The 12,634-nt window shown below is 44.3% G+C and overlaps 1 protein-coding gene across 1 annotated transcript in view; it reads left to right on the forward strand.

The window, feature by feature from the left end:
- ASPH (aspartate beta-hydroxylase) overlaps positions 1 to 12,634 on the forward strand; it is a 113,800-nt gene that overhangs the window by 87,784 nt on the left and 13,382 nt on the right. Inside the window, exon 23 of the mRNA XM_087707017.1 lies at positions 8,863 to 8,998. Within this exon, the coding sequence (XP_087563143.1) occupies positions 8,863 to 8,998 (136 nt within the window). The remainder of the gene's footprint in view (positions 1 to 8,862; positions 8,999 to 12,634) is intronic.

The raw sequence follows: 12,634 nt of genomic DNA on the forward strand, positions 1-12,634 counted from the left end.
TGATATCACTCTAATGGCAGAAAGTGAAGTGGAACTAAAGATCCTCTTGATGCAGGTGAAGAAGGAGAGTGCAAAAGTTGGCTTGAAACTCAACATTAAGAAAACTAAGATTATGGCATACAGCCTTCTCAATTCCTGGCAAATAGATGGGGAAGAAATGGAAGTGGTGACAGATTTTATTTTTCTGGGCAGATGGGGAGTGCAGCCAAGAAATTAAAAGACTTTTGCTCCTGGGGAAGAAAGCTATGGCAAATCAAAGCAGAAATATCATTCTGCAACAAAAGTGTGTATAGTCAAGACTATGGTTTTCCCATTTACAATGTATGGCTGTGAAAGAAAGGCTGACCACCAAAGAATTGAGGCCTTTGAACTATGGTGCTGGAGAAGACTCCTGCGAGTCCCTTGGACTGCAAGGCGATCAGTCCTAGAGGAGATCAACCCTGACTGCTCTTTATAGGGCCAGATCCTGAAGATGAAACTCAACTACTTTGGCCACCTAATGAGAAGGAAGGACTCACTGGAGAAGAACCTAATACTTGGAACGATTGAGGGCAAAAGAAGAATGGAACAACAGATAATGGGGTAGACGGAGTAACTAAACCAGTAGGCATGAGCTTAATTGGGCTATGGGTGATGGTAGAGGACAGGAAATCCTGGAGGAACATTGTCCATGGGATCGTGAAGGGTTGGACATGGCTTTGCAGCTAACAACAACAATTACTAGTCACCCTTAAGCATTTCAATATCCTGTCACAGGTTTGCATTAAAATTGCTAAGGTTTCATTCATGTGTTCAAGAAGAACTTGGAAGGTCCTCTGCTAGAGATGCTTCCGTTTGGATTTCTGCAAGAAGCAGAAGGTAGGAAATCCAAACAGTTTCCTACAATTCTATAATTCTATGAGGAAATAAAGGGGTAAGTGTCCATGGGCAGAAATATTCAACTATTGTGGGTTTTAAAAGCAATCAAGGAGATTTTTTTTTAAAAAAAAGTGTATTCTAGTTTTTATTTTATTTATCTTATTCTAAAAATATGAAATATAAGATAAAAATCATGACTTGGTCTAGTTTAGGCAGACTGGGGAGTTTGCTTGTTACCACTCCGTCTAGTCTTCTCACTATTACTTTTTATCAGTTCCAATTCCAGTTATTAATTTCTGAGATTGATATAGCTGTCCATCTCTCAATAAAATGACTCTAGGCAGTTACAATGAAAAGAATTATAAAAACAATTAAAAATAATTAAAAATTGTTAGATCAGGTAATGGAGAGGCACACTCAGGCTTAGGCAACAACAGATCTTTATTTTAACAGAACAAGTATGTACAATCCAGCAAAGGGTCAGTCTGACAGCAGCCATTTTATAGGGAACTGTCAGACCCTTCGACCAATGAGATTGAATCTCTGTTCTCGCCGGAACAGAGGACCTTGGTGGAAACCTTTATGACAGTTGCTAGTATCTAACACCCCTCCCCTCTTAGATGGAATCAACTGACTGGTGACGTAGTCACGCAGGTAGGTGGGCTTTTTGGTAGCTCTGCTAGACCTGCTCAGTTCAGTCGGAGGGTGTTCTTCAGACAGGTCGGACGGACTTGTTGGCTCTGCAGCTTCGCCTGATGGAAGCTCCTGGAATCTTTCACAGGCCGCGGCTGGAGTTTCTAGAGCCGGTTCGCTCGGAGCTCGCTGCGAGCCTGCAACACAAGTAGATAAGTGTTGTGACTCAGCAGAAGTTTGCTGTGAGTTGAATCGGGATGCAGGAATAACAATGCAGCTGGGGCTCATTAGTGTGGTCTTCTGAAGATAAAAGGACTGATGGTGCCACGCCCTGGTTGCAGAAGTCAACGTTCATCATTCATCAGTCGTGGTTTGTTTGTGAGAGACACTTGGATAAGTGATTTGCTTTCTGTAACCCTGATTCAAGGAGACACTTGGAGAAATGATTTGCTTTGTAAGAGAACTTTGTTTTTGCATTCTGTTATCTTCTTGCCAGAGACTTTATTTATGTTTATTTTTGGGTTCGCAGCCAGCATGAGCCGAGGCTGATAAAGAAAAGTCTGCCTGACTGTTGTCTGTTAACGAGCGGAGAAGGAGGGTCAGAACAGATTGACTTCTGCCAAAACAAGCCTCCATTTGATTAATTATGGAGCAATTAATTGCTGAAAATAGGCAAATGGCTCAACAGATATCGTTGTTGGCGGACCAAATTACACAGCTGCAGAGAGCTGCAAACCCCCGCCCCCAGCCAAGGAGGAAGTGCCCAGTAGCCATGCCTGATAAATATGATGGGAGTCAGGCCATGTTTGCCGCGTTTCTGGGACAATGCCAGCTGTTCCTGAGTTTGAGACAGAGGACTTTCCCACTGACCGGACGAAGGTGGGATTCATTATCAGTTTGCTCTCAGGCACAGCTGCCTGTTGGGCTACCCCCTTGTTAACTCAGCCAAGCCCTTTGTTGGATGACTTCCAGGCCTTTTGTCAGTACTTTAAATGGATGTTTGAAGATCCTATCAAGGGGGAAACATCAGCTAGAAGTCTGAAGTCACTGCAGCAGGGGAGTGGTTCCACATGGAATGAACCAGCTCTAATGGACACGTTCCAGGATGGTTTGTCAGAGGCCTTGCAGGATGAACTGGCGACATTCGACGCGTTGGTCCACTTGTGCCTCTGGATAGATGCCCGGCTGCAGAGGCGAAGGCCTCGCCGTGCATTCCAGGGGACCACCAGCATGCCGGTTCAGCAAGGGACTGCAGTGGACTGGGAGGAGCCCATGGAGTTGGATGCTGTCAGACCTAGAGTGTCACATACTGAGATGGACAGACGACGTGCTGAGGGATTGTGCTTCTACTGTGGGGATCTTGGACACGGGGCAGGGAGTTGCCCCAAGAAGAACAGAAGGGTTGCGCAGACTGCAGCTGTCCCTCAGCAACGCACTATCATGTCGGACAACCAGCACGTTTGTGCAGCCATGATACCCCATTCACACAAGGTAGCATGCATTCGGGGAGTGTGGAATCCCAGGGCAGATGCCCTGTCTAGTAAAGTAGAGAACTCTGACCCTGCGAACTCTCTTCCACCTCGGACTGTTCTACCCGTTGCATCCTGCGCTGCCGTTTGTCATCCCGTGAGCATGCAGTCTCTGATACGGGATGCGCAGCGGGGTGACGACTGGGTGGAGCGATGAAAGGCGGAAGTAGGGCCGGCGTCCCCATGGACTTTGGAAGGGGATCTTTTGACGTATCGGGGCTGGTTCTATGTTCCCGCAGGGCACATCCGTAGCCGGGTGCTCTCACAGGTTCATGGTGCTCCTGCATCGAGACATTGGGGGTTTTTCAGGATTTTGCACCTGGCGTCCCGTCAATTTTGGTGGCCCCATCTGAGAAATGACGTGTGGAGGTGCGTGGAGCCATGTGCCCGGTGCCAATGGGCCAGGTCTGCAAGGAGGGCTCCGCCAAAATTCCAGACTTTGTCGACTCCAGTCCCCGCAGCACTGGACTTTGTTTCTAGGTTCCCAGCGGGGTACCAGTGTCTTGGACTGTGTTCCATGGAGGCCATCACCAACCCTTCTGGGCTACACCCTGATCGTCGGAACCGGGGGAAGGGCCCTGCAAGATGGGAGTGTGTGGTGGCTCGGCAGGAGTCGGTGGAGCTGCCACCAGACTCCGACGGCGAGGGGTCATATGAGTTGGCCTTGGAGGAGGTGGAGGACCCTGGACAGGGTGTTAGGGCTCGGCCGGAGCTGTTAGAGTGGCCACCAGACTCCGACAGTACGAGGGCTGGTTGGTCGGCCATGGAGAGGGTGGAGGACCCTGGACAGGGTGTTAGGGCTCAGCCGAAGCTGTTAAAGCTGCCGTCACCCTCCAAAAGTATGGGGGATGGTGGGTCGGCCTTGCAGAGGGTGAAGGACCCTGGACAGGGTGTTAGGGCTCGGCCGAAGCTGTTAGAGCTGCTGTCAACCTCCGACAGTAGTGGGGCTGGTGGGTTGGCCTTGCAGAGGGTGGAGGACCCTGGATGGGGTGTCGACGCTGTGAAGGGCGGAAGGAGACATGGTGGCTACCAGATACATAGGGAGTTCCGGCTCAAGGGGACTATTCCTGCAGAGGTTTGGGACTCATGAAAAAGGCACCACAGCAAATGCGTGCGGGCCATCTTGTGGACAAGCCATTCCAACCGCATCCAGACTATCGGAACCCGGGGAAAGGGCCCTGCGGTGGGGGATAGTGTTGTGACTCAGCAGAAGTTTGCTGTGAGTTGAGTTGGGATGCAGGAAGAACAATGCAGCTGGGGCTTTTTAGTGTGGTCTTCTGAATATAAAAGGACTGATGGTGCCACGCCCTGGTTGCAGAAGTCTTCATCGTTCATCGTTCATTGGTCGTGGTTTGTTTGTGAGAGACACTTGGATAAGTGATTTGCTTTCTGCAACCCTGATTCAAGGAGACACTTGGAGAAGTGATTTGCTTTGTAAGAGAACTTTGTTTTTGCATTCTGTTATCTTCTTGCCAGAGACTTCATTTATGTTTATTTTTGGGCTCGCAGCCAGTGTGAGCCGAGGCTAATAAAGTTCTTTCCTTTTAAGTCTGTCTGACTGTCGTCTGTTAACGAGCGGAGAAGAGTGGTCAGAACAGATAAGTATCCCGGTATTTTCAGGTTTGAGTTGGCTGTGGAAGGAGTGACTTCGTGCTCCTTTTGGGTAGGGCTTTGGCTAACTCGTACAGGAGTTACCTCTGGCTGCCTAAGAGTGGAGTTGGAGAGGCGGCCACGGAGTTGGTCAACATACCTTCTCCAATTCCAACCATCCTCAAGCTCTATGAGATAAGAGCAAGACCCGGTGATGCTTATCACTGTGGCAGGAATCCACAGAGTTCCCCTGGCATAGTTGTGGGCGTAAACTGAATCCCCTATGCTAAAATTCCAAAATTTGCTTATTGAGTCTGGGGGCGATGCGGCAGAATAGTTTGGGTGTAGCTGGTCTAAGTGGGACCTTAGTCGGTGACCTATGAGAATCTCGGAAGGGCTTCTCCCCGTGGTAGCACTTGGCATGATGTGTTGAATTACAAGATAATGATCAACCCGTGTTTGCCAATCTCCCGCGCCCATCCTGGATAGGGCCTCTTTTGCAGATCTCACCATTCTCTCCACCTGACCATTGGAGGCCGGATGGAATGGCATGACCAGGGCATGTCTGATTCCCTGTGCGGCTAAGTAGGTCTCGAATTGCATGGCCATGAATTGGAGCCCGTTGTCAGAGACCAGGACATCGGGCAGGCCGTGTGTGGAAAAAAGTCTCCGTAGTACCTTGATAACCACTTCTGCTGTAGTGGAGATCATGAGGACTACCTCTAGCCATTTCGAGTAGGTGTCCACAACTACTAATAATGTCTGGCCATGAACTGGGCCAGCAAAATCTCTGTGCACCCTAGACCATGGTGCTTGAGGTCACTCCCACTCCTTAGCGGGTGGCTCTGAGGGAGCAGGTCTGGACTCCTGGGATGGTATGCAGGTAGCCACCCATTCTTCGATCTCCCTGTCCATGTTAGGTCAGCACACATAACTCCTAGCCAAAGACTTTATCCTGACAATTCCAGGATGCCCTACATGTAAAGCCTCTAATACTGCAATGCGCAGTTTGGGTGGAACAATGACCTGGTCCCCTCACAACTAACAGCCATTAATAACAAACAATTCATATCTTTTACAATAGTACATCTTGAAATCAGACAGGCCCCTTGGACCACCCCCTCCACACCCAGGTCAAAACTTGTTTGATCGTGGAGTCTCTTACAGAGTGACAGCCTTGCAGCCTTGCAGACTAGGGTCTCAGGGGTAGGATCCACAAGTAGTTCTGGCAGTGGGCAGCAACTCAAAGAATTGGCATGCCCCAAGGTTGAGCCTGGTCGATGGACGAGGCAATAGGTGTAGGCCACGAGGAAAATAGTCCATCTGGTCATTCGCGGTGACAATAACACAGAAGTAAGCCAGTCCCCAGCCAGCAAGCCCAGTAGCAGTTTGTGGTCCGTGATGTGTTCAAAATCACGGCTGTAGAGGTACTACACTGGCCACTGCAGCCAAAGCCTCACGGTCCAGGTGGCTGTAGTTCCGCTCGGCAGCGGACAAGGTCCTTGAGTAATAGGCTATGGATGTCTCGGTTCCATTGGGCATGCGGTGGCTGAGGACAGCTCCGATGCCAAACAGTGAAGAGTCGCAAGTTAACACAAGTGGCAGGGTCTGGCTGTACTGGACCAAGAACATGCCTGCTGACAGAATTTGTCAATTTGTCAATTTTAATAGATTTGTATGCCGCCCAATCCCGGAGGACTCCGGGCGACTTACATAAAAGACAGTTTAAAAAAGAAGATATAAAAAATGTAAAATATAAGAGAACAACTTAAAACAGAACACAACATGCATTCGATCTTAATGGGGCTGAAGGTCAATCAAGATCAGCAGCCCCTAGGCCTGCTGGAACAGCCAGGTCTTAAAAGACTTTCGGAAGGCCTAGAGAGTGGGGAGGGTCCAGATTTCAGGGGGCAGTTCGTTCCAAAGGGCCGGGGCAGCTACAGAAAAGGGCCTCTTCTGAGGAGCCACCAGACGACATTGTGCAGTCGATGGTACCTGGAGAAGGCCCACCCTGTGCGATCTTATTGGGCGCTGGGAGGTTTGCTGCAGGAGGCGGTCACGGAGATATCCAGGTCCTAGGCCATGTAGGGCTTTAAAGGTCTCTTTACCGTGGCAAATGTGGCAGCTTCAGCTCTGCCCCAGGACCACTTCGCGTTTTTTGCCAGGAGACAATGTAAAGGCTCAGCAATGGTGCCTTTCTGTTTAAGAAAGACGCTATACAAAATAAGGAGCTCGAGGAATGCCTGCAGCTTGTTCTGATTGCGAGGTGTAGAGGTGCTTTAATTTTCTTAGTGGTTGGGTGAATCCCAGAGCCATCGATGAGGTACCCTAAGAATTCAACCCTTGGCATGTTAATTTGGCATTTTTCTTTTTTGAGACGGAGGCCTTCGTCTCTAATTCTGGTCAAAACAGTTCTTAAACGTTTGAAAAGTTGCACCTCATTTCCAGCCGATACGAAGATGTCGTCAAAATAGGGACGACTCCTGGAATCCCCTGCAAAAAGCCGTTCCCTGACACTTTGGAACAATCCAGGGGCAATACTAATTCCAAATTGCAGGTGGTTACATTTGAAAGCACCCCTGTGCGTCACAATGGTTTGGGCCTCTGCCGTAGCGCCATCTACAGGCAATTGTTGGTATGCTTGCGCCATGTCCAATTTAGCGAATACTTTGCTGGGGCCTAAGGAATGTAATAAATGCTGTACAATGGGTACAGGGTAAGCACTTTGTTGTAACACTTTATTGATTGTGCACTTGTAGTGGAAACCATTATGACAGTTGCTAGTATCTAACAAAAATATTTTATAATTATTATAATTATCATCTTTATGGGCATATTTAGAAACAACATACTGGGTCTCAGCCAATGTTTATCTTCAAAAGATATTTATGAAGCCTACGTATAATCTAACTTCCTAGAAATAAAGAGGTTTCTGAAGCTACAACTTACTTTTAGTTCCACCTTAAATTATTTTTAAAAACTAATTGTAGTAGAATCTGGTAATTGCTAAGGGAGATGTTTACAGAAACACTGCTACAGTTGGCACTTCACTGTACTATCTAGTTTATATGTGCAAACTATATGAAAAAATAAAAATATAAGTAATATACCTGGACTATAACAAGAAACTAATACAGTAATTGAATACTATAATTCAGTGGTTAAAGCAATTTATCCTTTGAACAACATTGGTAACTGATTTTATCTAGCTGTGGTGGTATAATGTTTAGAATGTGGTACTGCAGGCTAACTCATTGCTCACTCCAGAAGTTCGATCCTGATGGGTTCAAGGTTGACTCAGCATTCCATCCTTCCAAAGTCAGTAAACTGGAGACCAGATTGTTGGGAGCAATGTACTTACTCTGTAAACTGCTTAGAGAGGGCTGTAAAATGCCATGAAGCGGCATATAAGCATAAATGCTATTGCTATTACTATTACTATTGCTTTGTATGCCTAACAGCAAAAGTTCTTGCTGCAGCAAATATCTATTTTGTTTAATTGATATTATATGTTGGGTGCATAGCTAATACAGTTGTAAGGTTGCCTAAGGAATCAGAAAATGATAAAGTTGTGGAGTCATTAGAAAAGAGTATTTGTAATTTATCATATTTTGCATGTTAATGCACTGTAAAATTATTACAATTTTTGAACAAAAATAATTATAATAAAGACCTTTGTTTTTGCTACAAGCAAAATGTGGCATAACAGAATAATAACCAGCTTAATAAAGATGATATTTTCATTAATTTTGAAAAGGCTTTATGCTTCTATTACAGCTATTTTTAATGCCAAGAAATTTAGGCAAGTTTGCTGTTCATAAAATCTAAATTAGCTAGTGTTTTCCTCTTTCATGTTTCCAACTTTGGCATTCCAGTTACCAATCACAACAGCACATCTTGCTTGCATGTTCTGTTGATTTTAAATTGGACTTGATCCTAAAGTCCCCCTCTTTTTCGAAATCAGCAGTTAGAACATAAATTTGAATGACTATCATATTATTGGATTGTCCAAAAAATAGCCCTCCCTTGGGTAAATCAAAAGCAAATTAAAGTGGAAACCATTCTGGTAATATTGGAATAGTTATGCTACAAAGATAATTGAAAATGAGAAACTATGGGAGGCTATATTTATTTTTGAGGAGAAATAGCTAAAAGAATATGCAATGTATAAGTATAATCTTTATTGTCATTGTACTTAAATACAGCGAAATTGGTTGTGTGTGTTTGTGTATGTGATGTTTTGTCCTATTAGTCCTTAGAAAAAAACTGGAAGGTGATCCGGGATGAAGGACTTTCTGTAATGGATAGAAGCAAGGGCCTCTTTCTTCCAGAAGATGAAAATTTACGAGAAAAGGGTGACTGGAGCCAGTTTACTCTGTGGCAGCAAGGTACACAACTCATTACTTTTCTTGTCTGTTCCAGTGTCCCCTTTCCATGCTAACAAAAGGAAGCAACTAAAATGTTAAAGGGAAAATATGTTTTGTGATGCTAAAGAGCAGGATAATGAAAACTGAAGTGCCAGGCCTATTATTATTATTATGTAGTTAATCTTTGGTGAGATTCACAGCATTTGGGGCTGGTTGGTAGCGCAACAGCTCGACCCCTAACCAAGGACCTAGGAACTGTTAAGGTAACATCAGAAGATATAAGCTATTCCAAGTAGGGTGGTTTTTTGTAGAATCAGAATGTTCAAGTCAATATTACTATTATTATTATTTGCAACAACAGAATTGTATCACAGCGGCCAGCTGTTTCGCCAGATTTGGCATTGATTACTAGTCTGGCCCCACCCAGGGGCCTAGGACGTCGTAATGTATTTTCATAATATGCGTGCAGATCCAAGCAGTGCGGCTTTTTGCATTTGACTGATGGTGATCTTGCCAATTTTTAACTGTTTTAAATGTAATTCCAGTGCTTTTGGAATTGCACCCAGTGTGCCAATTACCACTGGAATTACCATTGTTGGTTTGTGCCATAATCGTTGAATTTCGATTTTTAAGTCCTGGTATTTTGCAATTTTTTTCATGTTCCTTCTCGGCGACCCTTTATTATTATTATTATTATTATTATTATTATTATTATTATTATTATTATTATTATCTATTATTATCTATTATTATTGTACAATTGTATCACAGCGGCCAGTTGTTTCGCCGGATTTGGCATTGGTTACTAGTCGGGCCCCACCCAGGGGCCTAGGACGTCGTAACGTATTTTTGTAATATGCGTGCAGATCCAAGCAGTGCGGCTTTTTGCATTTGACTGATGGTGATTTTGTCAATTTTTAACTGTTTTAAATGTAATTCCAGTGCTTTTGGAATAGCACCCAGTGTGCCAATTACCACTGGAATTACCACTGCTGGTTTGTGCCATAGTCGTTGAATTTCGATTTTTAAGTCCTGGTATCTTGCGATTTTTTCATGTTCCTTCTCGGCGACCCTGCTATCACCTAGTATTGCGATGTCTATGATTGTGACCTTATTTTTCTCAACCAGTGTGATGTCTGGTGTATTATGCGCCAGTATTTTGTCGGTTTGTATACGGAAATCCCACAAGATCTTGACCATCTGATTTTCGGTGACTTTTTCAGGCTGATGTTCCCACCAATTTGTTGCTGTTTTAATATTATAATTTTTGCACAAATTCCAATGGATCATTTGTGCTACTGAATTGTGCCGCAATTTATAATCAGTCTGCGTGATTTTTTTACAGCAGCTGAGTATATGATCAACAGTTTCATCAGCTTCTTTGCAAAGTCTGCATTTGGCATCATCAGAGGATTTTTCGATTTTGGCCTTAATGGCATTTGTGCGGATAGCTTGTTCTTGCGCAGCCAGGATTAGTGACTCTGTTTCTTTCTTTAATGTACCTGTTGTTAACCATAACCAAGTTTGTTCACTGTCCACTTTATCTTTTATTTTTTCCAGAAATTGACCATGCAGTGCTTTGTTCTGCCAACTCTCCATTCTTGATTTTATCACATCTTTTCTGTATTCTTGTTTCGTCTGTTGGGCCTTCAGTAGATTTTTGTTCTTTACTTCGATTAATAGATGTTCTTGACTTTCTTTTAAATAATCAGCCAGTGCATGTTTTTCTTCTTCAACTGTTTGCTTCACTTGTAATAATCCTCTGCCACCTGATTTTCGGGGCAGATATAGTCTATCAGTATCACCACGTGGATGTAAACTGTAGTGCATTGTCATTAGTTTCCTGGTTTTTCGGTCCAAAAGGTCCAAATCAGCTTGTGTCCAGTTAACTATACCAGCTGTGTATCTTATATCTAGTATTGCCCAGGTATTTATGGCCTTGATTGTATTTCCACCATTCAATTTAGATTTCAAAATTTTCCTAACTCTGTTGGTGTACTCTCGTCTGACAATAGTTTTTACTTCTCCATGCTTGATATTATCCAACTGCAGAATGCCTAAGTATTTGTAGGCTTCATTTTCATTGCATTTAATTAGTTGGCCATTGGGCATTTCAATTCCCTCATATGCAGTGATTTTGCCCCTTTTTATGGATACAGTGGCGCATTTTTCCATGCCAAACTGCATTGAAATATCGGTGGTGAATACTCGGACTGTGTTTCAATTCATCCATATATAGTAAATGCGAATTTTTTTCAGCTTCTTTGGCTGTTTGGTAGCCTAATTTCATTTTTTTAAGATTGCTGATAGTGGGATCATAAGTTCTTCAGACATCTGTTTGTTAGAAGCAGCTATTTCTTCCTTAGGTTTTGCGTCCATCGTAACAGCATGATTTTTTAGCGCATCGATTAATTCCTTCTGCAGAATTTCCCTTGTCAGGGTGTCCCCTGCAGAAGTAGAAGGGAGTGATGATTGTATTTTAGCAGAAGGCGCTGGTGAATTTCCGGCACTTTTCAATGCAGGGGAGAGGAGGAGGGGGAATTTTTGCTTAGAAGCCATCTCAAACTTAATCTTCTTTAGTCAGTTAAAAAGTCCAGGCAGTCCAATTATACAGCAATTGCTATTTGTTTTGATAATAAATCACTTCTTGGTAATAAATCACTTTTAGGCTTCGCAAAAGTTCTATCCGAGACACGCCCCTCCTACACAGCTCGCACCATTTTTATAGAACTTTCAACAAGTAATCAGCAGAAGGAATTCTTTGCAAATGGAGCTAAGGATTTATACATACAATTAAGATGTTCACAGGTATTGGTTCAGCTCGGCTTGAAGTCCATAATAAATCATTGTGCTGAGGATGAGCGAAAACCTTCGTTCTGCAACAAAATATAGAAAATATAGAATTGTATATAAATCCCGGCTCGGAGCTGCCATACTACAGCCGGTGCTTTCCCCCTTCCTCCCAGCGTTTAGGCTGAAAGGGCTAGTTGGAAAGCTTCCGATGCATAGCTTCTCATCTCTCTCTTCTAAGTCTGAAGGGAGGATAAATAAACTGCCAAACAGCTTGATAGATTGCTGTTTAGACATATTAACGACGCCAGGATTCCAGAGCTGTTAAAGATAACAGCCTTCTGTCAGGCTCCGCCCACCAGAAGCCAAAATTGCTTTTATTTCTGAAGTTCTACTTTCTTAACTTCCTGTGGTGACATTACTGTGCTTAGAGCGGAGGAAATGGAGCTCTCCTAACCTCTAACTCTAACTTCTTAGTTTGGGCTCATTTTTGAGCACTGTTGATCCTGAAGGGGCCAGCAGATTAAAGGGGATACTCTGTAAACATTGGGGTGATAAGGCAAATCCCCCAGCGGATAGGAGAAACCCCCTAAATGGACGAGGAACTATCCTGCCATTTGGTTAGGACCAGCGATGGTGACCACATAAGAAAGAAGGAAACAGAGAGGGAAGCAGTTGAAATTGGGATATTTGTTACTATTGCTGACAACCGAAAGAGGAGGTCAACGTGAAATTGGCAGAGAGGGTGAGCTGGAAAGAAGGAGACGCTGGGAAGGAGACTGGGTTTGCAGTTCAATTTTGCCGAAAAGAAGTGAAGCAGAGACGCTGAGTTCGCTGAGTTGGAAGGGACAGCCCGAATAACTTGAA

The sequence above is a fragment of the Thamnophis sirtalis genome, unplaced genomic scaffold (genome assembly GCF_051295495.1).
Source record: "Thamnophis sirtalis isolate CommonGarterSnake01/CBP01778 unplaced genomic scaffold, rThaSir2_p1.2 scaffold_2, whole genome shotgun sequence".
NCBI classification, from domain to species: domain Eukaryota; kingdom Metazoa; phylum Chordata; class Lepidosauria; order Squamata; family Natricidae; genus Thamnophis; species Thamnophis sirtalis.